The 27493-nt window shown below is 38.6% G+C and overlaps 2 protein-coding genes across 3 annotated transcripts; both read right to left on the bottom strand.

Annotated features, from left to right (window-relative positions):
- Positions 1 to 2062: 2062 nt before the first annotated feature.
- On the bottom strand, positions 2063 to 21350 carry LOC114293289 (PR5-like receptor kinase). Of its 2 annotated transcripts, XM_082883500.1 has the most exons (5): positions 19689 to 21350; positions 3762 to 3785; positions 3648 to 3677; positions 3303 to 3329; positions 2063 to 3187 (listed from the first exon to the last, which is right to left on the bottom strand). In XM_082883500.1, the coding sequence occupies exons 1-5, from the start codon at positions 20534 to 20536 to the stop codon at positions 2266 to 2268; spliced, it is 1851 nt and encodes a 616-aa protein (XP_082739626.1). In that variant the 5' UTR covers positions 20537 to 21350; the 3' UTR covers positions 2063 to 2265. The 2 variants fall into 2 exon arrangements, with proteins under 2 accessions (XP_082739626.1, XP_082739625.1); XM_082883499.1 differs by having other exon boundaries at positions 2063 to 3329; positions 19693 to 21350.
- Positions 21351 to 23962: 2612 nt separating this feature from the next.
- Positions 23963 to 27325, bottom strand: LOC145798058 (uncharacterized). Its single transcript, XM_082885517.1, has 3 exons — positions 26713 to 27325; positions 25859 to 26190; positions 23963 to 24637 (listed from the first exon to the last, which is right to left on the bottom strand). The coding sequence occupies exons 1-3, from the start codon at positions 27323 to 27325 to the stop codon at positions 23963 to 23965; spliced, it is 1620 nt and encodes a 539-aa protein (XP_082741643.1).
- Positions 27326 to 27493: the final 168 nt, after the last annotated feature.

Genomic DNA, 27493 nt, shown 5'->3' with positions numbered 1-27493 from the left:
TACACACTAGTACAGCAGCTTATAACAATCTATATAAAATGCACTTTTGTTGAAAATAACACAAAAAACACTACACCAATAGAGATGCCCTTAGTAATTCAAGATATATTACATTTACGAATGTTCTCATCAGCTTCATGTACTTTATTCAACTATTAAAATAGTAAAATGTGAAACATTTTAAAATTCCAAGGACCCAAGGAACCTGAGGTTTACCCATGAGAAGGGCTTCAAGGCTTCACACCAAGTCCTCAGTGACATAATATGAATATGCTTAGGTAGGATTAAGTCGAGTTGTTGTTACCTAGTGGGAACTTCCCTCATATTGTTATCTTAAAAGGTTTTACTAAATTCATCGAGTTGTGCCAAATAATAAAAAAACCTATTATTAAATGATTTCCTAGTCTGCTTGATGAGGGGACTCAAAAATTTATAGAAGGAGTGGTGTGTGGTCCAACGACTAGTTCTCCTCTTGACTGGAAGCAAGCAGGAAAAACTGGATGTTACCTTTTTGTTTCCCAAATATGCTCTGACCATTCTTAGCTGCTCATCTCAGACCATAACTAACCATTATAATCTTTGAACAAGAATAGTCTTATGCCATCTAAAAACATAGAATGAAACAGTGAAACTGATTTACTGTCACTGTCTTTATAAAGATCCATAAGCCATCAAAGAAACATGCCTCAATTTTTTTAAATTATGTGGAAAATAAGAAATTATATCCTATAAAAGTAAACAGAGATTGTTAGGATGATAATTAGATAAAACTCTTGTATACTATAGTTCAACAAGCCATATAAAAAAATAAAAAAAAGCTTCAAATTTTCGATATAATTTTTTGAGAAATTAAAACAGGTAATTGCACAAGATTGAAGATATCATTCTCCTTGATTTTCCTTCAAATGTCTCGAAATAAAAAGGGGTGACTATGCTTCTATGGTTATAGACAATATTTCTGAAAACACCAAGTCATTACCATGGCACAGCATATATTCCATTAAAGGCAATAAAGGATTACAGTCTTCAGAGTAACAGTGATAAAATAGGACAACCATGCAAATTATGCTCAAGGTCTATATGATTGATGAAGATATGAGCATCAAATGCCCCTTAAAGTAAATCTTAGTTTCATAAATCCCCTTAAAGAAAGGGTTAGTAACATGTATATCCTACACACAAACCTTAACTAAACTAGTAGCTAGATTAAAGAATCTAGAGTTTTTTTTTTTGTCAGTAGATCAAAGCATAAAGAGGTTCACCATGTCACATCTTTTCTTCCAAAACCTTGTCAGACTTTCTTTGCTTCCTCAATTAGATCCTGCAGTCCGGCCACAACCCTCTCACATTAGGCACTAAAATTAATGTCTAAAATCTACTCCACAATTTAACTCATAACCTTGATTAACTTTGTTTATCTGCAGAAAAAATTAAATTTGAGAATAGCAGAAACGAAGGCTTCAAAGCCAGGTAGGGCTACAACATACGCAGCCTCATGCCAATACAATACTTTTAACAGTGACACAATTTGAGAATAGCAGATACAAAAGCTGCACCAGAAGAGAAAAAAAGAAAGAAAGAAAAGAGAGAGAGAGAGAGAGATAAGAAAGTATATATTGCCTGTTCTTTCTTCTTATTTGCTTTCCATTTCTCCTTCTTCTTCTTCTTCACTGTCAATATCTAGTTGTTTAGTCTAAAAGGCCAGCCACACCATACTCTCATCACCTAAAAAACGCAGGACTGGTACTAAATGTGTGTCGGACAGGTGAACATCAACACTCATGCGTCCCAATACTTGTTAGGCACGTGTCCAAATGTGTCATTTGTTTTTAGACTCCAATACACTTTACAAGTTTGGACAAATTAATTAATAATGAAATAAAACTAATACAGATTTATAAAGCATTAATCTACATTCAAACTTTTGAAATAAATGTTATATAATACATAATAAATATATAAATTTATATATTTTGTTTGAACATTTCCCCTGAGCATTGTTTGAGCATTTTTCTGCTAAATAGTGCCAAACCAATTAGATTTCGTTACACTGCAAAATAAATTTATTAAAATTTTACTATTTTATATGGAGGATATAAATTTATGAAACAATCATGTCTGGAAGAAGATTTACTGCCTAATTTATTATTGTGAGGATTTCGCGCCCCCCCCCCCCCCCCTTTTCCCTTAATATAGTACATACATACTATTGCAATAGTATAACATTTATCATTCTAAATTATTGGAGTTAGGAAAGGGGTTCATTCAGTTATCTTCAGTTGGCATCTCTTGAGGAGTTAGGAAAGGCTTCGGAGGCATTTGCACAAGTTCAATATTTCCTTCAAGCATTTCTACAACTTTATTCATTGCAGGACGATCATCAGGCTTCATTTGTATGCACCATAATGCTGTTATTATCATTTTTCTTATCATCTGCCTTTCTTCCTCTGTGCTCTCTCCCATTTCCACGTCCTTCCCTTCTTTAAATTGGTCATAAACCCAAGAAGGGAAGTAAATTTGGCTTGTATGATCAGCAAATGCATTCAAGTTCCTCCTTCTACCTGCCATTTCCATCAACAACATTCCGAAACTATAAACATCAACTTTGTAGGAAACGCGTCCAATGTTTTTGTAGAGCAATTCTGGAGCCATGTAGCCCATTGTTCCTCTTGCTGCAGTCACATACACAATGCTATTATCTGTTGGATACAATTTCGCAAGCCCAAAGTCGGAAACTTTTGGAGTGAAATTCTCGTCTAAAAGAATGTTGTGAGGCTTGATGTCGAAATGTAAAATTTGCATATCACAACCCCGATGCAAATATTCAATCCCACGGGCCACGCCAAGAGAAATCTCATACATTTGCTTGCAACTCAAGGAGATATTTCCTTCTTGGGAAAAAATGTACTTTTCAAGAGACCCATTAGGCATGAAGTCATAGACAAGAGCACGCTTAGATCCGTCAGCACAAAATCCGATTAGTTGTACCACATTGACATGATGAATTCTTCCAATGGTAGCAACTTCATTGATGAAATCTTGGCCATTAGCTTTGGGCTTATTTAATATCTTTATTGCCACAATATGATCACTCCGAAGTTTTCCTTTGTATACACAACCAAAGCCTCCTTCCCCCAACTTGTCCTTGAAACCTTTGGTCATCATCTTAATGTTCCAATAAGAGTACCTAATAGGCATGAGGTTATTCTGACTTTGTAAGAAACCTTCAATGGTATCAAACATTGATAAATGCCTTGTCCGAAACTTATAGATTAAAAATGCGAATAAGCATAGCATCCCACCTGAAGCTCTGACTCCAAGTATTTTTCCTGCCCAGGGAGATCAAAACATGAACAAATAAGAAGAAGAAGAAATCGTTTTTCTCTACCAATAGAATCGTACGTCGAATTCTTCTATCTTTTGTTATTGGATTTTGGTTCTTCATGTCTTTTAGGTTATGTTTGATTCATAGATTTTGGGAGGGATTTGGACAGGGACAAGGTTAATAAACGTAGGTGAAATAATATTTTATTAGCATTTTACCTATCTTTTCCCTTTTTATTTCCAAATCTCTTCCCAAATCAATAAAACAAAGACAGCCTTAACTTCATATTTTCGAGCGTTATAGTAAAAAGAAGAAATGTTACCTGTGATTATTAGTGAAGGAAGGACAATATCTGAAAGAAAAAATGTACCAAAGATTCAGCGAAGTGACCAAGGCAGTTTCAAAAAAAAAAAAAGGTAAACAGAAGAGTGCTTACTGGTGGCAATCATCTCCAAGCGATCTGAATTTTTTTTGGACAAAAAAATTATGTTAGCAAACTGAAGTCATTAATCTTAAAAAAAAATAGAAAAAAAGAAAACTGAGGGGATAGTTTAAGGTATTTCTCTCTCTCTCTCTCTCTCTCTCTCTCTCTCTTTCTCTCTCTCTCTCTCTCTCTCTCTCTCTCTCTCTCTCTCTCCCTTAAAAAGAATATAAAAAATAAAAAACAAAATAAAATCTTTGAGGCTAATCCCCAGACACAATATGTTACATGACAGCCTTACATTTTTTGGCCTTTAAACATCAGTTTAGGTGCCTGTTAAATTATAGAAACAGAAAAAATCAATGTGCAGAAATAAACCCCAAAAAAAAACAATGTACACAAACTCTGTGGATTTTTGCTGTGGCGGGTTCACACATTGAATTTGCCTGTAAACATTTATTTATGTGCTTTATTTCTGTGCACCTAGTATTCCTTTTGCAGAAAATATTTATAAATCTCTTTTTCGTAAAAAAATCTTGTTTGAAGATAACAAAGTTTTGGACTAACATTCAGTAGAATTTTGAATTTGAGTAGAAATTAGAGGTATACAAAAAAAACTCGGAAAACTAACCTCTATCCGCTGGTTTTTTTTTTTCTTTTTTCGATATTATTGTTCGGTTCTATGTCTTAAAATCATGGATTCGATAGGATTGATTTGGTTCTTGATTTAGGACATGTTTAAATTGAGCCAACCCAAGTCCCAAACTTACATATATTAATAAGAGTATATTTATGCTAAGTTGTTTTCTTATAATTAGTATGAAGTAAATACTAAGGTAGATATTGCTGTATCTAATCATGCCATGTCAGAGGAAAAAAAACAAACAAATCAGACTTTTTCTTTTTTTATAACCATCGTATATTTGTATTGGAATTATGGTGAATGTTTATGGTATTTAGCTTGTATTAGAACTTGAAATAATGCTGTGCTTTCTTTTGAATTATGTTAAAATGACCCAGACTTGTTTATTGTAAACTTTTATTGTTGATTATTTATTTACTTACAAAAATATATGACTTATAATGATGGAAGATTGAAATGGAGGCTACTTTTTTCAAAAATAAATTATTCACTTATTTTTAGTGAAGTGGAATCGCGTTCCAATCCAAAGTAACTCAAGTTATATTGAGTTTGTTTGTTAGTTTAGTTTGAATTTAATGAAAGATTGGTTTAGTCATAGATCCAAAATTTTTGAATTGATTCTAATAATTGGTTTGGGTATGAGTTTAGTGTGAACTCGGATCAAACCGATCCATGCACACCTAACAATTTGTGAAAATAAAAAACCAAAATGAAAAGCTCCTATTTTTCTTTTCTTACTGCTACCAAAAAAAGATGGGCAAAATATATTTTTTTTTGATCGGCAAAGAAATTTTATTGATGAAACAAACAAGGAACGAAAGATTACATCAATAAAAAGGAGTTTGGGGCTTAAAAGCACCCAGCTCCCAGTTGGTGAGAAACCAACAGAAGAGAGGAAAAGAAAAGACAACACAGAAGGCATTACCCAATTCTGATCAAAACACTAATCAACATAGCCTACACTACTGATGAAGGCAGCAACAAACCAACATCCTTCCCATTCTAATGAAAGCAGACCAATCTGTTGAAACAGACCAAACGACCTTCCCATACTAATGAAAACAGATAGCCAGCCTTCCCATTTCTCAAGCATGAGACAGATGACTATCCCACAGCATAACCACTAACAGAGGACTATCCCACTGTAAGAGGGGCTAATTTGAGCCCATTAAATTAATTAGGCCCAATAGTCCAAGATTGGTGGGCCCGAATTTATCACCATCAAACGGGCTAAATGGCTCTAAGCCTCGAAAAGGTTCGGATCCACGAACCTAGAGACTTACTCAGGCCCGGACTCGAAAGGGGATTAAGCAAGCCTAGAGGTCCGAGGCACTCGGACTCGAAAGGGTTCGGATCCACGAACCTAGAGATCCGAAGCACTTGGCTTCAAACGGATTCAAACGCAATCTAGAAGCCGCTCCATTAATGAGTCCCAGAACACTTGCGGGCTCGGAGCTTTCCGGGATCTACGCACCAGAGTCATGGGCGTAATGGAGTTCGAACAAAGGACCCGATCCCGAGGACGGTGAGTGGAGATAAATTCACTCTTCGGTTAAACTAGCCTATACCCAGGTCGAGGTGGCACGACCCCGGGGGCTCCATGAGACTCGGCAATATTTTGCGGCAGGACGTCCTCTGGGACTACCCCTGACCCTTTGGGATGATTGGGGATCATTGGTTAGGTGTGGCTAAGAAGAAGGGTTCGCCGAGGGATTGATCTCCTCTTCGGGGTTTTCTCATCCTCGGAGAAGTCACCTCCTCGGAGAGGTCACCTCCTCGGACAAGGTGGTTAGAGAGAATATCCCCCATGTGCCTTGCACATGGGCTCCATCCTACATCATGAGGTGCCTATAAATAGCACCCACCCATAGCTTTACAAGGGATGGATTTTGAAGATTTTTAACTCTTGGGAAAGAACTAATTTCCCTTCTCCATTATCAACCTTGAGAGTGAAAGTGGGAGATCCATGGGAGAGCCTTGCCATTATTCTATTCTCTAGCCATTTTGCCTTCTTCTTCACCCAATCTCTTATCTCCATCATCTCCTTTGTTGTTGTGTTCCTAAGTTGAGATTATTGAAGAATCTAAGCCTCTCATCATATTCTAGAGAATTCAAAGTTGTTCTTCAAGGATCTTCGAAGATCTTCGAATTTTCTAACTCTTTTCTCGAACCCTCTCCTACATTTTGGCGACTCTGCTGGGGAGGCAGATTGGTTAATGGTCTCAACGAGATCTGGAATCCACACAACTCCAACAAGGATGGCGGGAGAAGATGAAGTTCACCAACAAGGATCCTCTAATGGTGGTGATGACAGAACCATGGCTCCAGATCAACCACTTTTGCTTGAAGCCATTCAAGGACTTCAAAATACTCAGCAAGAGATTCTTACCACTCTTCAGAATCTCACTCACACCATGTTAGTGATGAGTTCTAATTTTGTACCGGCGCCAAACGGAAATCAAACGGGTGGTAGAGTTATTCCCGCCGGAGCGCAAAATCAAATCCAAGGAGAAGCAGGCCCCAATCAACCTGTGGCTCATGGCAACACAGCCACAGTAACACATGCTCAAACCACAGTAGGCGGCAGCAGTTTGCCCATGCCCGGGCTCCATGGCGTGCCGAGCCAAGATCCAATGGTGACTAGGGGAGTTTCTGGTGTAATGAATGGCACTCCAACGACTGCTGGTGTCCAGGAAAACATAAGGAGCATGATGGCGCAAAAGGGAGCTATGCCCGTACCTAATCTTGTTACGCCACCAGTGAATGTTACCCAAGCACCAAGCGGGCCTCCTTTGGTGCCGACAACAAATCTGCAAGCATAACTCGGTATAGCGGTGCCGTGCGGTGGACTCTATGGGCCTCAATTCAATATCCCATCACCAACTGGCTTGTCTATAGGCGCTGATGGCCAGTATCATCAAATGTCCTCACCAATGATGAATTCGCAGCACCAGAATGGCCAAGACGCCCCTAGCTCAGTCTTCGGGTACATAAGCCAAGTCCCGGGAATACCACCATCAAACTCTCTCCCTCAACAGTTTCTCACTCTCGCCGATGTGCAGGCCATGTTCGATCTCGAACGGGGCAAGAGGACCTTACCCTCTTTGCCTGATCCAGACGTCAAGCCGCCTTACCCCATTGAGATGCTGAGTTATCCATACCTTGAGGGGTATACAGTGCCGAAGTTCATCAAGTTCGACGGCAAACAAGGAAATGCCCGAGAACATGTTGTGCGATTCATCGAGACTCTAGGTATTCATGGTTCAAACCACATCCTCCGACTGAGAGAATTCTCTAAGTCCCTCACCGACCGAGCATATAGTTGGTATGTTAATTTGGCCCCAAACTCTGTCCGAAGTTGGGAGGAAATGGTTAACAAATTCCACTCCAAGTTCTTTCAAGTGGCGGAGAAGGTGACCACACTTACATTGTGTAAAGAGAAGCAACAAGAAAGTGAAGACATCCTTGACTACGTCAAAAGGTTTCAGGACAAGGCCGTGGATTGTCATGAAGCAGTTGAGGAGAGTTATCTGGTTCAAATTTGTCTAGAAGGGGCATTGAGCATGTACAAAATGTTTCTAGTTAACCACAAGCTACCCACCTTCTCGGCACTAATAGAAGCAGCTCGGAACATTAGCATTCCTCAGGCTCAGGAGTCCGGATTTAAAGCTAGTTACAAGACTAGTTTCAAGTCATCTCGTGGACCTATCGTTGCTGCTGCCTCTGCCCCGGATACCCAAAATTCACAAGGAGGAGGTCATAGAGGCCAGAAAAGAAAGCAATATAATGGTAAAAAGGGGAATGTTTCTTATCCATGTGGAATCGAGGAAGTGAAAGCTCTAGTTAAGGAATGGGTGGCTGACGGAGAGCTAAAATTGCCTTATGTTGAAGAAATGCCATCAAAAAAGGACCGTGAGAGCCCTGAATTTTGTGTCTACCATCGTACATTGAAACATCCGACAGAGAAGTGTTGGACTCTCAGGAAAATCTTCAGAGATAAAGTCGAGGCAGACGAATTGAGGTTCAAAAAGCGAGGGACTCAAGACATCCGAGAACAACCATATCCTCAACACCGAGACAAGGGCAAGAATGTTGCTATGATAGCTTATGAAGGCCCAATGATCGAGGCTATCGCTAATCTCGATGACGATGACTGTTATCTGGACGACATCCTCGAGCCAGAGGGTGAGCAAGTTTACTATGGAAGTGCTCTCGATCCAGAGGGCAGAACATTTATGACTCATGGCGAAGATCCCTTTGATCCAGAAGGAGGAGAAGAATACTATGGAAGAGGAGGACACCATGTTTATGTGACATCTTATTTTGAGGAGACCGAGGAGATGGTTAACTACGAGCCTCCAAGAGTGGAAAAAGATCTGGATCACTATGCCAAAACCCTGCAAGACTGTGTAAAGTTCAAGCAGTTCTTTGACCAGCTTGGACTTTCTAGGGAGGCAAGAACGGAAATCACCAAGTCTATCATTAATATAGCCGAGGCACACCATGAGGAATGCATGTCGACTGAGGGGTCTATCCCGAGGAAGGCAAAAGAGCAATCTAGTGCCATTACTTTCTCCGAGGCTGATCGAAAGTATCCTTTTTCTCACAATCGCCCGCTTTATGTGACTGTTTTTATTAACGGGGTTGAGTTCAAAAGGGCCTTTCTAGATAGTGGAGCCTCTATCAACATTATGACTCGCGCTACTCTAGAAAAAGCCGGAATCTCTGAAGAACGCATTGTGAAGCAGCCGATAGTCATCACTGGCTTCGGTGGAGAAAGGAGAGTTACTATCGGATGCGTAACAGTTGATTTAGCCGTTGGAGAGATTCGCTCGGCCACCAAGTTCCATATTATCGATTCTGAGGCAAATTATCACATCATTCTAGGGAGGACCTGGATGCATAGATATGGGGCTGTACCATCAAGTTATCATCAGTGTGTTAAGGCTAAATGGGGAAAGAAGACGGTGACAATTCAGGCTACAGAAAGGCCGTTCGAGATCCATGAAGCTCATTATTCTGATGCCATCTACTTCACCGAACTGGCTGTCGAAGAAGTTCCCACCACCTCTAAGCCTCGAGGGGTCAAAATTCCTTGTTGGGAGGATATCAAAGATGACAAGGAGCCGATGACAGAATCAAGTAAGCGGGCGATGTCTAGACCAGAAAGTCCGCCTATTCCTCGGAAGGTGATGAAAGTTCGAAAAGGAGGCAAGATGGTGTATTATTTATGAAGGTGCGGGGAGTCGGTTTCTTCAGTCACCGACTCTGAGTCAAAAGAAGAGCCTCCTGACAATGATATAGTAATAAAACCTGAAGTGGCTCCAGAATGTATACAAGATGGGCCGAAGCCTCAGCTCGAACAACTTATCGAAATAGATCTGAGTGATGGACAAGATGCACCGAGGCCGGTATTCGTAAGTTCGAGCCTTAGCCCAGAAAAGCGGGAACAGTTGTTAAAGTTGATAAGCCGATACTCAGATGTGTTTGCTTGGTCATATAAGGAAATGCCCGGACTAGATCCTGACCTAGTCTCCCACTATCTTGATGTGTTCCCAAACTCCAAGCCAATTAAGCAAGCTGCTCGAAAATATCATCCAGATCTCGAAGAGAAGATTAAGGAGGAGATTGAAAAACTTCAACAGGCTGGTTTCATCCGGCCAATACAGTACCCCACGTGGTTAGCAAACATCGTGCCAGTAAAGAAGAAGAATGGCCAAATCAGAGTATGTGTAGACTTTCGAGATTTGAACAAATCTTGCCCGAAGGATGAATTCCCTCTTCCTCACATCGACACCCTCGTGGATACTACCTCGGGACACCAGATGTTCTCATTCATGGATGGATTCAGTGGATACAATCAGATTAAGATGGCTGAAGAGGACGCAGAAAAAACTGCTTTTAGAACACCTCTCGGAAACTTCTTCTATACAGTCATGCCTTTCGGACTCAAGAATGCCGGTGCAACTTACCAAAGGGCTATGACTGCAATCTTTCATGACATGATCCATCATGAGGTGGAAGATTATGTTGATGATCTAGTGGTAAAATCCAAGAAAGAAGAAGACCATCTCCGAGACCTTGAGAAGGTATTCAAGAGGTGACAGAAATTCAAAATGAGGATGAATCTTCTCAAATGTGCTTTCGAGGTGACGGCCGGGAAGTTCCTCGGGTTTCTTGTACATAGGCATGGTATCGAGGCAGATGAAGACAAGGTCAAGTCTATCAAAGCAATGCCTCCCCCAAATTCTCAGAAGGAGTTAAAGAAGTTCCTCGGGAAGGTGTCTTATATTCGGAGGTTTATCCCAGCACTGGCAGAGATCTCTGCGCCTTTCGGTTCATTGTTAAAAGAAGATGCCAAGTTCGAGTGGAACCAGGAGCACCAAAAGGCCTTCGAGAGAATCAAGGCAGCCTTGACCTCGCCTCAGACCATGATAGCCCCGCAGCCCGGGGTGCCTCTAATGTTGTACTTAACTTCAACCCCCAAGTCCATAGGGGCATTATTGGTCCAAGATGTAGATGGAGCAGAACGCCCGGTGTATTACATCAGCCGGAAGATTCGAGGAGCAAAAGTCCGATATACTCCGGTAGAGAGACATTGTTTAGCTTTGGTATTCACTGCCCAAAAGCTCAGACATTACTTCTTAGCACACTAGATTCAGATTGTTACTAAAAGTGATCCAATCTGATACCTCCTCAGCAAGCCTGCTCTAACCGGGAAGGTGGCAAGATGGTTGTTAGCACTGGGTGAATTCGAGATCACATGTGTAGCCCCCAAGGCGATCAAAAGCCAAGCCTTAGCTGATCTCCTTGCTCAATTTCCAAGTGGTGACTATGAACCAGTGAATGAAGAATTAAGAGGAGAGGTGCATGCAGCTATGGCTTCCGAGGAAAGCTTCTGGACATTGAGCTTTGATGGAGCAGCAGCAGGAGGTAAAGGAGGAACCGGGATAGTCCTTACAAGCAAAAGTGGGGAAAAGTTATATTTGTCTTATAAACTGGATTTCCATTGTTCGAATAATGAAGCCGAGTATGAGGCTCTTATGTTAGGCTTGATAGCAGCTGAGAAGCACAGTATCAAGAAGATTCGGATTCGGGGGGACTCAAAGTTGATAGTGAAGCAAGTTTCAGGGCAGTTCGTCTTAAAGGAGCCTGCCTTGGCCACATATCGAACAACAGTTCGAAGGCTTCTTGACAAATTTCAGAAGGTCGAAATAGAGCATGTGCCTCGTTCCGACAACAAGTTTTCAGATGCCCTCGCTACATTAGGGGCAGGAGTTGATATCCCAGAGGAGGAGGCGACAATTATTATCAAGAAGAGAATAGAGCCTTCGATAATACCTGAAGACAAAGGCCTTCTGGAGGACTGGAAAGGAGAAGTCCTCGAACAACTCAGAAGCAAAGTTGGAAAATTGACTATGGCTAAGCTTGCCCAATTCATAATTATTCAAGGTGAACTTTACTTCCGAGGAGGTACCGGATTCCTAGCCCGGTGTGTTGGCCAACAAGAAGCAAGTTTCCGACTACAACAGATTCATGAAAAATCCTGCAGGGATGGGGATATCAGTCTGTACAGAAAGATCCAAAGACATGGCTATGATGGTGTATGACGGCCACAACCTGAGCAGCTGGTGACAGCTTCCCAAATGATCTTGTAACTCTAGGGGCAAATGTCAACATTCCGTAAAAGAAGTCTACCTATGACATTTACAGTTTGCATTTACTGCATTGTCCATGAAGTTCTATCTTTCTTATGTTATGAAGAAATTTATTTCCTCCATATTATGTATCTCCATTAAAAATTATTTTCTCTACATTGTATATCTTCATTGTGTTATGTTGCTTGAAACAGTTTTCAATTTTTGTTGCCCCTCAAAGAAGAAAAAGGAATGGTAGACTCAGTTACCAACCTGAAGGGAGTTTTCTTGACACAGTAGAAGTATACTTCCACTCGGACCTCCGAAGAGCAGTCATGGCTTCCATCAATGCAAGCTTTGAGGGTCTTTCTTGCTGAAGTAGAGTGTGTGCTCCCACTCGGACTTCCGAAGAATAAGCCCTTACTTCTGTCAGTTCAAGCTTTAAGGATCTTTCTTGTTGAAGTAGAGTGTGTGCTCCCACTCAGACTTTCGAAGAGCAGACCTCGCTTCCATCAGTGCGAGCCTCAAGGATCTTTCTTGCTGAAGTAGAGTGTGTTCTCCGCCTCAGACTTTCGAAGAACAGATCTTGCTTCCATCAGTGCAAGCTTCGAGGGATAGCCTTTGCTTCCATTAGCTGCCGAAGTAGAAGTGCGCATCCACTCGGACTTCCGAGAGACAGCCTTGTTTCTGCTCGGACTTCTGAGGGAAAGCCTTCCGAGGGACAACTCTTGCTCTCATTAGTGCGGGTCCGAAGAACAGCCCTTGATTTCATCAATACGAGCTCCGAGGATCTTTCTTTTCAAAGTAGAGTGAACTCTTACTCGAACTCCCGAGGGATAGCCTTTGCTTTCATTAGTTGTCGAAGTAGAAGTACGCATCCACTCGGACTTCCGAGGGACAGCGTCGTTTTTGCTCGGACTTTTGGGGGACAGCCTTATTTTCGCTCGAACTTCTGAGAGCCAATCTTTACTTCTGTTGGTGCAAGCTTGGTAAACTCGGTTATATTCCAGAGGAATCTTTCTTGCCAAAGTAGGGTGTGTGCTACCTTCGGACTCCCGAGGGACAGTCTTGCTTTTGTTCGGACTTCCAAGGAACAGCCCTTGCTCTCATTAGTATGGGTTCCAAGGGCCCCGAGGTCGTGGATTTCAATCAAGAATTCATTTTCCTGAAATAGCAAAGCCAACAAATGAGACAAACAATATCAATTTCAGATCATGATTCAGGCATTATCAGAATGGGGCAACATCAACAAATAATAATTATCTATTTAAGCTACAACAATTTTATTACTCTGAGCAAGTTCATGAAAATGCAACTATCAAGTTTTTGTCTCTCCGGGCTGGTTCCTCTCAAGCCGACGTAAAACTACAACGGTCACACAAAAATTTTGGCATCAGCTATGTATTTCCTAAGCATCCACAAGTTAAACAAACAACAATATATCATCTTTATTATTCAACAAGAGGAAGAGGGAGCCAAATTTCATACTCACAAATTTGGGACTGTTAGAGGGGTGAAGTCCGAAGCTGATGTTGGAAATTCAAGTTAAAATCAGAGAGGTTTTACAGACTGTAATCAACAAGACTGGGCTAGGCTTGGCAGGACCACACACGTTGCGTTGAGTGGGCGAACGTGCGTGGTGGGCGTCGGACAAGTTCAAGCCGGAAGCAACGCTGGTACCACAGAAGAGTCAGCAACCACACACGTTGCGTTGAGAGGGCGAACGTGTGTGGTGTGCGTTGGAACCGTCGAAGTCAACAGTGATTGGAGCTGGAACCAGTGAGTGTAAAGCAAGGCCAAGATCTATGTATTCGGAGCTTTGAAAAATGTTGCTAAGCCAGGAGGGCACACCAACGACGAGCTGAACAGCGTTAGGCAAGACCACACACGACGCGTTGAACGGGCGACGTGTGTGGTTTGCATTGGACCGCCGAAGCTGGAGGAAGAGTTTCAGCAAAGAGAGGCCGATGGTAGGCTGGTTCGGTCTTGGCACATGGTATCAAGCGTGACATCATTCCTATCACATCTCCACCATTGACATCAATATTTCAATGCAAGCATCAAATATTCTATTTACGTTAGATTTGTCAACATGAATTTCAAGACTACATTTCTTATGCAAATCAAGATTCAATAGAGGCAATAGCTATTTCAAGACAAAATTGCAGCATCAAAGTTCTATTCAAGTCAGGATCATCAATAAAAGTCTCGAATCTCAAACAAGGATTTGAAGATGTATATAATCAGAGCACTAGTCATGCCAAAAGCCAAGAATATAGATTCCAAGTATATATTTATACCATCAAAACTACTGTTGAATTGAAGATTCCCTTCTCTGTTACTATAAATTGAACTGGATCTAGTGCTCCTTTCTTCTTTGAGGCTGCTTCTCAGTAGCCAAGCTGTAAATCCAATAAACCAGAGCCAAGACGTGAGCGGCTATTAGAATGACTACCGTTAAAGACACAGCTTCGAGGATCCATGGCCGAGTCGTTAATTGTTGTTGATTCGCCATTTTAGTATGGAAGGAGAGCAGTTGGGCAGACCGGCGCCGCGTTGAGTGGGCGGCGTGGTCGGCGCTGGCCAGGCACGACTGGAAGCAGTAACGAGGTTGAAGTTGACGGATGTAAGGCGCGCAGGCCATGCGAGCTGGCTGGTAGCGTGCACAGGGGAGATCCACATCTGGCTCACTGGAGTGTTGCGCGATGCAAGGAAAGCTAGTCAGCACTGCTCAGTTGCGACTGGAACTGGTGGAGGTGGTCGTCGGCGAAGCAGGACCGAGATCTGGTGTATCCAAAGCTCAGAAGCTGCGTTATTAAACCAAGATGAAATACCGATAACGACGGAGCTTGGAGCTGCACAATGTGCAAACTGTAAAAAAAAAAAAAAAAAAAAATTAGTGAGGTAAGGAAGATGAAGCACGAAAAAAAAAAAGAAAAAAAGATGTCGTATATGGAAGCAGATGGGGTCGGCCCTTGTTATTATAGAACCAGAACTTTCTTAAAGAAGAAGCAGCTTGGTCTCTCGGTTGAGAGAGAGAGAGTATGTGCCTGACAAAATACGTCTTGCCAAAAGAGAAGAAAATTAGGGCTTTTGTCCTCACCAAAAAAATATATATATATATATATATAATATAAAAAGAAAAAGGGAAAGTGTGTTTCTGGTGACCTCAAAAGTGAAAAGGCTATTTATATATAAAATAGGCCACCGAGTATTCCCAAGAATATGTGGTTTTGAAGCTTTACAAGTTGTTGAAGGAAAGTAAAGTCAAAGTTTGACTATAAAATAAAATGTGTGTGGCCGTTATCTCTTCAAAAAAAAAAAAAAAAGGTGCTTTCTTTATTTTATGTATTTACATGTTGTAAAAAAACAAATCAGCTGCCAAAAAAAAAAAAAAAAAAGGTATTTATTTATTTTATATTACTTGTCAATTTTATCTGTAAATTACGGTGAGTCCTCAGCTTTATCCATGGACTCTGTAAAGATCAAATATTCCCGAAGACGTAATGCGGAGCATGACAGACAAGGTGAAACTATGCATGTCCGAGAAAATTACAATTTCTCATACATGCAAGGGGCAAATGTAAGAGGGGCTAATTTGAGCCCATTAAATTAATTAGGCCCAATAGTCCAAGATTGGTGGGCCCGAATTTATCACCATCAAACGGGCTAAATGGCTCTAAGCCTCGAAAGGGTTCGGATCCACGAACCTAGAGACTTACTCAGGCCCGGACTCGAAAGGGGATTAAGCAAGCTTAGAGGTCCGAGGCACTTGGACTCGAAAGGGTTCGGATCCATGAACCTAGAGATCCGAAGCACTTGGCTTCAAACGGATTCAAACGCAATCTAGAAGCCGCTCCATTAATGAGTCCCAGAACACTTGCGGGCTCGGAGCTTTTCGGGATCTACGCACCAGAGTCATGGGCGTAATGGAGTTCGAACAAAGGACCCGATCCCGAGGACGGTGAGTGGAGATAAATTCACTCTTCGGTTAAACTACCCTATACCCGGGTCGAGGTGGCACGACCCCGGGGGGTCCATGAGACTCGGCAATATTTTGCGGCAGGACGTCCTCTGGGACTACCCCTGACCCTTTGGGATGATTGGGGATCATTGGTTAGGTGTGGCAAAGAAGAAGGGTTCGCCGAGGGATTGATCTCCTCTTCGGGGTTTTCTCATCCTCGGAGAAGTCACCTCCTCGGAGAGGTCACCTCCTCGGACAAGGTGGTTAAAGAGAATATCCCCCATGTGCCTTGCACATGGGCTCCATCCTACATCATGAGGTGCCTATAAATAGCACCCACCCATAGCTTTACAAGGGATGGATTTTGGAGATTTTTAACTCTTGGGAAAGAACTAATTTCCCTTCTCCATTATCAACCTTGAGAGTGAAAGTGGGAGATCCATGGGAGAGCCTTGCCATTATTCTATTCTCTAGCCATTTTGCCTTCTTCTTCACCCAATCTCTTATCTCCATCATCTCCTTTGTTGTTGTGTTCCTAAGTTGAGATTATTGAAGAATTTAAGCCTCTCATCATATTCTAGAGAATTCAAAGTTGTTCTTTAAGGATCTTCGAAGATCTTCGAATTTTTCTAACTCTTTTCTCGAACCCTCTCCTACACCCACCAACAGCAAAAACACAGCAAAAACCAGCTAGAAGATGACTAAAAAACAGCACACACCGCCAAACAACTTCACCACAAGGACGCCTACAAACAGCCTAACAGCACACACAACCAGAAACACGCACAAGAACCAGCAATACAACCCATTCAAACTTGCAAGCCCCGGACAACCAGTACACCAGCATCACAGCAACCATCCTCTATATTGTATTTTGGTTATTGTGTCATTTTAATCGTTGTAAGTTCAATTAACTCAATTTTGATAATAAATTTATAATTTTATCTCAATTTAGTCCAACTAATTACAACAGTTAGTATTTTTTTAATTAAAAATGTGCATATAAGTAACAAGTATCATGTTTTTAGAGGCAAAAGTATAAAGTTGTTCAATTTAGTGAGTTACTCTTAACCAAATCAATGATCATTTTCTGTTAAACACACTAAGGCCACGTTTGTTTGGCGGATTAGGTTGGATGAGATTGTTAGTGAAATGATTGTTAGTGAATGGATTGTTAATGTGAGGATTGTTAGTGAAGGGATTAAGTAAAAATGTGTTTGTTTTTGATGATAGTGTGAGAGATAATTAGTGATGGGATTGTTAAATTATTTTTATATAAAATAAATAAATAAATTATTTCTATATTAAAAAAAATTAAAACAAATATTAAAGTAAACAAGTGTACTTGGTAAAACAAATGAAATTAAAAAAATAATTTTTTATATAAAATATACTTAATCCCCTCATTATTTTCCTAATTCCATCCAAAATTTAGCAAAGCTAATCCCTCTATGTGAGGGTATTCATAGTCCCATGGGACTACTAGTCCCCTCCTATTTTTGTCAACCAAACATGGGCTATGTAAGACCCACGGGATTGGTAGTCCAATCCCCTCACCTATAGAGCCAAACAAGCATGGCCTAATGGCACCCAAAATTTTCATATATGGGGCAAACATATAAATACTAACAAAAATTTCAAATAGAAAATATATGAATTACAAATAACAAATTTTTACTGATATATAAAAAACAAAAATAAGATGAAAATATATATATATATATATAAACATTTCTTTTTAGAAAAATTCTAATATAAATCTATTTAAAAAAGGTGTACCATATGCACCCTTAGTTATACTATTTTTTTCTTTAGTTAAGACTAATTTTATTCTTTAGTTATACCCTATGTTGTGTTTAGTTATGACAATTTTTTTTATATATTTAGTTATGACTCAAAAAATTAAAATTATGCCATTTTTTTATTATAATTATAAAATACATATGGTACACACCCTCAGAGTGCTTCCCTTCTTTTTATCCACATTGAGTTGCAAAAGGCAACTATAAAAAAACAATCTATTTACTAAGTGAACTATCTTGAGTTGTGCTTGACATTCTTTCATATCATTAAAAATATCTATGATAAAATCAACTTTAAAATCTTATATAATGTCTTTATCAATGAATGTGATCCATAACTAACTGATTCCTTATTTTATTATATGGAAATAGGACTTGTAATCAATGGTAGTTTTATGAAACTAATTTTTTACTATATTTTTTCTAATTTTATACGTTGATCCAATGTTTTATAGATTCAAAGGAACAACTAAAATTTTTAAAAAAATCTAGAGAAGATGATCATTTAAAATTTGTAAAACAAATAGTTAATGAGAACGAATCTCTATAATTTGAAGATAATTATAATTAATACTATTTTAACAATTCAATTATTTTGAAATCATAGGGGCGATAGCCCCCTTTAGATCCATCATTTACACAAAATATAAATTAAGAGTCAAAATTAAACTAATTAAAAATGTAGAGATTAAAATAATATAAGGGTGAATTACACTAACGGTTTCTATAGTTTGGGACTTGTGTCACTTTGATCTCTGACTTTTCAATTGTGATACATTTGGTTTTGAATTTTGAATCTCGTTTCAAATAAGGACAATTGAAGATATTGTTGTTCCATTTCAAGAGCAAAGTCGTCAATTTGATAAAATATAAATTAGTTTGACAAAAATAATAAATGTAAATTTTTTTTAAAAAATTTTTGAAAATTGTTTCTACTCACCAAAGTATATAAAAATGATAAATCTTTTACATTTTCATTTTTTTATATTTTTTTACCAAATTAATTTTTAGTATGTGTTTGGATGATGATTATGTCATGGGTGGATGTTTTATTGATATTTTATTCACAGATATTTTTGGATGGTTATCATACAATGAATGATTATTAAGCTTTTAATATATAATCGATATATTTAATATATTAATGTTTTTAGTTTTGGATTTTTTGATTTAATGGATTGATTTAATAATGATATCAAAGTTATCACTATGTTTGACTTTTGAAAAAATAAAAACTAATATGAAAAAAATGATTTAAAAAAATTATTTCTACCATCTCAAAAGATAAAATTATATAAAAATAATGTATTTTTTTTTACTAATTTAATTTTTAGTTTCTTAGAAAAAATTTCTGAAAATAGATTCTAAAAATCAAACCAAACAGAACTTTATAACAAAAAAAGTTCCAATATTATTCATCAAACTAAAGGCCATTATATTTCAAATAACATATAAGTTAACTAATACAAAATAAGTTATATGACGATTTTGTCCTTCAAATGGAGCAATAATATCTTCAATTGTCCTTATTTTGAACGAGATTCAAAATTCTGAGTCAAATGTATCACAATTGAAAGATTAGAGACTAAAGTGATACAAGTCCCAAACTTTAGGGGCTATTAATGTAATTCGCCCATAATATAAAGGACAAAATAGGGTAATTATTTAGTAATCCGGAAGTATAGACGCGTGATACTCCATACAATTGTGATTAATAGATAAGATGAATATGTGGAGTATTATGTTGGGTGATTAATTTAAGAATGATTAGTGTAATTTGGCTAACGAAGATTATGGACACAAAATCAATACACAACCAAACACATAAAACAATTTTAACCACATGGTTCTGTGTAAGAAGATTTATTGAGAAAAAGAAAGTGCAGAAAATCTTACGCACATAAAAAGGTCCACTTGAATCGGGAATCCCAGTAGTTGAAACAAGTGACGGTGTAATTGGTAGTAGGATCAATGGAGCAAGTTTCTCCTTCTGTGCAATTTTCACAGAGAATGCTGGCCCATGAAAACTCAAATCCATACGCCAACTGTTCCATGAATTCACTGGAAGAGTTGTAACTTGCTGTTGTTGTTGTTGGAGACCACAAGGTAGTTGCAACTATCTCATCTATTCTGCACAGTTCTGCCACATCCGACGCTCTTAAGTTCCCGAACACAAAGTAAGAATAATAATGGGTTTGCGAAGAAGAAGACTTGACTGTTTTATTAATACAACTAGTATAAACACTGCTACTGGTGTTCATGTATAGTGGAGAATTCACTGGATTTTCACATTCCATCAACACTGCTACAGTTTCAAGACATCCATATGGACTATATCCATATGGACTATATGGACTATATGGATAATATGGACTATATGGACTATAATCACTAGATAAGTCTCTAAAGGATAAAGAATAAAGAGGGAGGGAGGAGCACTTTCCGTGTTGAATGCCCACATCCACGAGTCGGATTGTGTAGTTGTTGTAGTTGATTGCCTTCACGTAGTAGTATTTAGTATCACCCGCGGATGATAAGTTAAGCAGTGGACGATTGTTGTGGCAGGCCAGTTCATATATCTTTTTTCCGCAATTTTCTGGATCACCTTCAAATCGAAATGGGTATCTGATGTTTTGAATGTTCCCACACGAAGAAGAATCACAGTTCCCATCATATCTTCTTAAAGCATCGCAATTTACTAAAAACAGGACAAGAAGAAGAATGGAGGAAAGAAGCGAAGACATTGATGGATGATGGAAGGGAAAGGCGATGGTATCAGATCTGCCTAAGTCCAATTGCTGTGGATAATAATAAGTTCAAGGTCCACATTATGATATTATCACTGGAATGTGATTTGGGCTAGTAAAGTAAGTCGTTGCCTGAAAAGTCCAAGTCTTTCATTGAAAACAAGTAATTGCAACGAAGCGGCTTAAACTTCAAAACTACACGCTTTTGTTTGATTTTTTTTTTCCTGTCAAAGCGCTTTGCTGTGTATGTAGGTTTGACTTGAAGTCAAGCAAGTAATTAGCATCAACAACATTGATAGAGACTCCCTCCAATCACCACCCTCACCACCCTACACACAGGTGGCGGGCGATGATTGGAGGAGAAGGTAAAAAAAAAAAAAAAAAAAGAAAAACAAAAACAAAAACTAGCCAATGAAAGGGAAAGGGGTCAAAGGGGGTGGGAGAGAAACGGGGTTTGAAACATTTTTCTTAGCATCAATGCGCGCGTGCGCGCAGAGAGAGAGAGAATTTCGTTGGAAACAATAGATACTAACCAAATAATTGCAACGAATTGGGTTAAACTTCAAAACTACACGGTTTTATTTGATTTGTTTTTTGTCATAGCGCTTTGCCGTGTACATAGGCTTGACTTGAAGTCAAGCAAGCCATTAGCATCAATACAGAGAGAGAGAGAGAGAGTGAGTGTTTCATTGAAAATAATAGATACCAACCAAGTAATTACAACGAAGTGGGTTAAACTTCAAAACTATACGGTTTTGTTTGATTTTTTTTTTCCGTCACAGTGCTTTTCCGTGTACGTATGTTTGACTTGAAGTTAAGAAATTAGCATCAACATATATATATATATATATAGAGAGAGAGAGAGAGTTTCATTAAAAACAATAGATACTAAGTAATTGCAACGAAATGGGTTAAACTTCAAAACTACACGGTTTTGTTTGACTTTTTTTTTTCGTCACAGCGTTTTGCCGTGTACGTAGGTTTGACTTGAAATCAAGCGAGCAATTAGCATCAATACAGAGAGAGAGAGAGTTTCATTGAAAACAATAGATACCAACCAAGTAATTGCAACGAAGTGGGTCAAACTTCAAAACCACACGGTTTTGTTTGATTTTTTTTTTCTCGCAGCGCTTTGCCATGTACGTATGTTTGACTTGAAGTCAAACAGCAATTAGCATCAAGAAAAATGAGTGAGAGCACTAATTAGTGCTGTCACTAATGATGTGGCACTGGGCCTCACTATGAATGATTTGATATTTTGGCCTTGGTGTTGTATTTTTTTTCTTTTTTTATTGAGTGTCTTGTCATTAGTGATCTTTTAAAGCTCCAAAATTAGTGATCTTTATCATTGTTGTTAGCATCAATAGAGAGAGAGAGAGAGAGTTTCATTGAAGACAATAGATACTAACCAAGTAATTGCAACGAAGTGGGTTAAACTTTAGAACTACACGGTTTTGTTTGATTGTTTTTTCGTCACAGCGCTTTGCCATGTACGTAGGTTTGACGTGAAGTCAAGCAAGCAATTAGCATTAATATATATAAATATATATATATATATATATAGAGAGAGAGAGAGAGAGGGGGAGGATGAAGATGAGGACTTGAAGTCAAGCGAGCAATTAGCATCAATATAGAAAGACAGGATGAGGATGAGGATGAGGATGAGGACGAGGCATTGAATTTGGAACTCCACAAAGGAAATTAAAATTGGAAATAGCCATGATGTTATTTACTACGCCCCAAGTTCCGTGACAACGCCGCACACTCATTTAAGTGAGCATGTAAGGTTAAGAGTCCAACACATAACCAACAATGTAAAATACTCTAATTAAATCCTTAATTATCATAATGCTAAAATACATGAAAATTGATTATTCTTATCATATGAAACTATCCACCAAGTCCACTAATAAAATCCATTAACAAAATAATAATCCAAGTACTTAATTCAAAGTCCTACTCTTGGCACTCTCACATATAAAAATCTCGCAAGCTCTACTCTTCAGAATCTAAAAAAAAAAAATAAGGATAAGCTAGAAAGCTCAGTAAATAACCAACCATTACGGCCAGCTGGATCAAGTATAAAAAATTTTATAAATAAATCGATAACCAATAAATATAAATTTTTCTACAGTTCAATAAATGAACAACTATTTGTAAGATGCTAAAAATAAACAATGTACAACACATTTTAAATAAAAAGCCAACAAGATAATTCAAAGTAATTTATTGTTCAAATCGATGGTTCGATATTCAGATGGTTCAATGATTTGATTCACAAAACCCAAGTCTTAATGACTACGGTCACTTAGCCCGTGACAAGGCTCAGAACCACACATAGGCCGGTGGTAAAGCCCCAAAAGAAACTAGTTTTTGTGCCAATAAATAACCTCCATTGGCTAGGGTCCAAATCATAGTCAGACTAGAGTGAAGTTCAAAATTCAACAATACATAACTTTTAAACAAAATATTCGATATTTTCAAAATAAACATTTAGTACAATTTTCATAATAGTTCCATAAAATTTTCAAATAATTTTCATAATAATATTCGATGCTATTTTATACTTGACCCATATTTTATTTTAAGAGAACATGGGGGCTATGAATAAATACTTATAATTTCAAACGATTCAATAGGAATAAAAAAAAAATGTACCAATAGTGATAGAGGGTTATTTACCTCAAACAGCTAAACTAATATTTCCCAAACTAATCTCAAATACTCAACTCCACCACTTCAATCGCACGAACCTAATAAATATAACCTCAAACAAATTAATATTTTTGTGTCTTTCACGTATCCACAAGAACCCACTGCATATATGAGATGCTTTAATATACAAGAAATATCAAATCAATTCCCTTAATTTAATAGTTAAACAAACCTTATCTAATATACCAAATTCTATTGCAAAACTACACCTACATAATAATTTGCACTGTTTCCAATAACCCAAACAATTGCACATACACGTTGCTCCATGCATCCAAACTCCCAATATTTAGGTATCCACACAAATTTCCTTCTCAAAACCATCTCACTACCTATTGACCCCTGCACATAATATAATAAACAATTGATCCCTTTACATAAAGTAAACAATGGGGCAAAAATACCTCAGTCAATGGGCAAACAAGAACATTCAGTGGCTTCAATTTTCAACTGTCGTTCCTCCTAAGGATGCACTGCGCAGTCGTGATAAAAAGAAATATGAAACCCCCTTTTTCCCTCTTTTTATTTATATATATATATATATATTTAGGGTTATTAACCTAATTTCTTAAAATTACAAAATTATCCATCTCAGTAATAGAAATTATCATGCCACCTCATAACTAATTCTTGATATTATTAAGTGACCCATATAAATTAATGTAATTACCAATCTATCCAAAAATAATAATATTCAAAACTTGGGTTTTACATCATTCCTTCCTTAAAAGAAATTTTGTCTTCGAAATTTGACATACCTGAAGTCTCAAAAAGTTGTGGATGCTTTCGTTTCATTTCATCCTCGAGTTCCCAAGTTGCTTTTCTTTCTGAGTGATTACTCCATTGAACCTTAACATAGTGGATGACTCGACGCCTCAAAACCTGTTCCTTCCTATCAACAATTCGTATAGGGTGTTCCTCATATGTCAAATCCTCTTTAAACTGCAATGGTGCATGATCAATCACATGACTAGGATCCGGTATATACTTCCTTAACATTGAGACATGAAAAACATTATGAACTCCAGCTAGTGAAGGTGGTAGAGGAAGTCTGTAAGCTACCTCTCCAATTCGATCTAAAACCTCAAATGGTCCAACAAATCTAGGACTTAGTTTACAACGAACACCAAATCTCATTACTCCTTTCATAGGAGACACCTTAAGGAACACATGGTCTCCAACCCCAAACACCAAATCGCGTCTCCTGTTATCTGCATAACTTTTATGTCTACTCTGTGCAGTGCGAAGTCGCTCTCTAATAAGATTGATCTTGTCCACTGTTTGTTGCACAATCTCAGGCCCTAACAACTTCCTTTCGCCCACATCATCCCAACAAATAGGTGATCTACACTTCTGTCCATATAAAGCCTCATATGGTGCTATCTGAATGCTCGCATGATAACTATTATTATAAGAGAATTCCACTAAGGCCAAATGCTCATCCCAAGAACCTCCAAGATCAATAACACAAGCCCTTAACATGTCTTCCAAGGTTTGAATAGTTCTCTCTGACTGTCCATCAGTTTGAGGATGAAAGGCAGTGCTAAAATTCAAACTAGTACCCAAAGCTGCATGCAAACTCCTCCAAAACATAGATACAAATCTGCTATCTTTGTCCGACACTATGGTCATCGGAATACCATGCAACGTCACAATTTCTTTGATATATAGTTTTGCAAACCTCTCTAAGGAGAACCCCACCTTAAAAGCTAGAAAGTGAGCGGATTTGGTCAATCGATCAACGATAACCCAAATAGCATTGTTCCCACCTTGGGTCCTAGGCAACCCTGTCACAAAATCCATGGTAATATGTTCCCACTTCCACTCGGGAATAGGAAGAGGTTGTAACTTACCTGCAGGTCTCTGATGTTCAACTTTCACTTGTTGACATACCAAACATTGAGCAACATACTGAGCAATTTCCCTCTTCATATTATTCCACCAAAAGTTCCTCTTCAAGTCTTTATACATTTTAGTGCTCCCTGGGTGTACCGTATATCCTGAACTGTGAGCTTCTTTCAGGATTTCTCTCTTGAGCTCCAAATCATTAGGCACACACAACCTCTCTCTAAACCTCAAGGTTCCATCGTTATGCATACAAAATTCTATCTGTAGCCCTATTTCCATTTCAGCTTTAAGTTTTTGCAACTGAGGATCTCTTCATTGAGCATCTTTAATTCTATCAATCAATGTGGGTTGAACCCTAAGGTTTGCCAACTGCACTCCATGGTTATGCCATCTAATCTCAATATTCAACCTCTGCAAGTCCTCCAAGATATTCTTTTGGTCAGTGATCAAGGTAGCCAAATTACTCGGGGTCTTTCTACTCAAGGCATCCGCCACTGCATTGGCTTTTCCTGGATGATAATTGATTGTCAAATCATAGTCCTTTAGTAGCTCCAACCATCTCCTTTGCCTCATATTCAATTCTTTTTGAGTGAAAATATACTTCAAACTTTTATGATCAGTGAATATCTCACATTTCACCTCATACAGGTAGTGCCTCCAGATTTTTAATGCAAACACCACGGCAGCCAACTCCAAATCATGCGTAGGATAATTCTGCTCATATGGCTTCAACTACCTAGACGCGTATGTCACTACCTTATTATTCTGCATCAGGACACAACCCAAGCCCATCTTCGATGCATCACTATAGATGGTAAAACCTTCATCTCCGGACGGAACTATAAGTACTGGAGCACACATCAATCGACTCTTTAGATCTTGGAAACTCTTCTCACAATCATCAGACCACTCAAATTTAACCATTTTTTGTGTTAAACGAGTTAAAGGCATAGAAATTCGGGAAAATCCCTCAACAAACCTTCTATAATATCCTGCTAAACCCAAGAAGCTACGAATTTCAGTGACACTAGTAGGCCGATTCCACTCCACCACCACCTTCACTTTCTTGGGGTCAACAGACACCCCATCTTTAGATATCACATGACCCAAAAATGATACACTCTCCAACCAAAATTCACACTTCTTTAATTTAGAAAATAACTTCTTCTCCCTTAATATCTGCAACACTATTCTCAGATGTTCTTCGTGCTGCTCTTTACTCTTCGAATACACAAGAATGTCATCAATAATAACTACCACAAACTGATCTAAGAAGGGTTTAAATACTCTGTTCATTAAATCCATAAAAGCTGCAGGCGCATTGGTCAACCCAAACGGCATCACTAAAAATTCATAATGCCCATACCTAGTTCGAAAGGCTATCTTAGGTATATCTTCCGCCTTAACCTTTAACTTATGATAGCCAGAACGAAGGTCAATCTTAGAAAAGACTTGTGCTCCTTGCAACTGATCAAATAGGTCATCTATCCTAGGCAAAGGATATTTATTTCGGATTGTCATCTTGTTCAACTCTCGATAATCAATGCAAAGGTGAAAACTACCATCCTTCTTTTTCACAAATAAAACAGGCGCACCCTAAGGAGAAACACTAGGCCTAATAAAGCCCTTATCTAGTAACTCTTGTAACTGTTCCTTCAACTCTTTCAACTCTGCTGGAGCCATCCGATACGGAGCCTTGGAGATAGGACCCGTACCGGGTATCAATTTAATGGCAAACTCAATCTCTCTATCTAGTGGCAACCCTGGTAACTCTTCAGGAAAAACATCGGGAAATTCCTTCACAACTAGAATATCCTCTAACTTTAATTCAGTCTCACGGGTATCTCTCACAGAAGCTAAATAGCCCTCGCAACCATTCCTTAACAACTGTCTAGCTTGCAAAGCTGAGATTACCAAAAGAGGAGTGTTAACTCCACTATCCACAAAACAAATTTCTGGTTGATTAGGAATCTGAAATACTACCATTTTTCCTCGACAATCAACAGAAGCATAATTGGTTGCCAACCAATCCATTCCAAGAATTATGTCAAAGTCCTGCATATCTAAAACAGTTAAGTCTACAAGCAATTTTCTGTCATCTATACTAACCACACGAGATTTGCAAATTAAGTCAGCAACCATAACACCTCCTATCGGGATTTCAACACATAAGTCGATCTCTCTAGAGACACATTTCCATCCATGTTTCTCAACAAATCCCATAGACACAAATGAATTTGTAGCGCCAGAATCAAATAACACATGTGCATAAACAGAAGACACTAAAACAGTACCTGACACCACCGTGTTGGAAGTCTGAACATCTTGTTACGTGAGTGCGTACACTCGACCCTAAGTCTTTGGCTTATGACCTCCATTTTTCTTTTGACT

The sequence above is a fragment of the Camellia sinensis genome, chromosome 8, assembly GCF_055761805.1.
Source record: "Camellia sinensis isolate YWXY chromosome 8, ASM5576180v1, whole genome shotgun sequence".
NCBI lineage: Eukaryota > Viridiplantae > Streptophyta > Magnoliopsida > Ericales > Theaceae > Camellia > Camellia sinensis.
This window is presented reverse-complemented; position numbering and strand designations above follow the sequence as displayed.

Bases quoted from the DNA above. Each gene is read 5' to 3' on its own strand.
- LOC114293289 (XM_082883499.1), bottom strand. From the start codon at position 20,536: ATGTCTTCGCTTCTTTCCTCCATTCTTCTTCTTGTCCTGTTTTTAGTA. The intron at 3,678-3,761 runs GTAAGCACTCTT...TTTTTCTTTCAG, and splicing joins CTTGGAGATGATTGCCACCA to ATATTGTCCTTCCTTCACTA. The intron at 3,330-3,647 runs GTAACATTTCTT...CTCCCTGGGCAG, and splicing joins TCCTTCACTAATAATCACAG to GAAAAATACTTGGAGTCAGA.
- LOC145798058 (XM_082885517.1), bottom strand. From the start codon at position 27,325: ATGGGATTTGTTGAGAAACATGGATGGAAATGTGTCTCTAGAGAGATC. The intron at 26,191-26,712 runs GTGTTTCTCCTT...TGATATCTAAAG, and splicing joins TAAGGGCTTTATTAGGCCTA to ATGGGGTGTCTGTTGACCCC. The intron at 24,638-25,858 runs GTAGTGACATAC...GCGAGCATTCAG, and splicing joins TCCTGATGCAGAATAATAAG to ATAGCACCATATGAGGCTTT.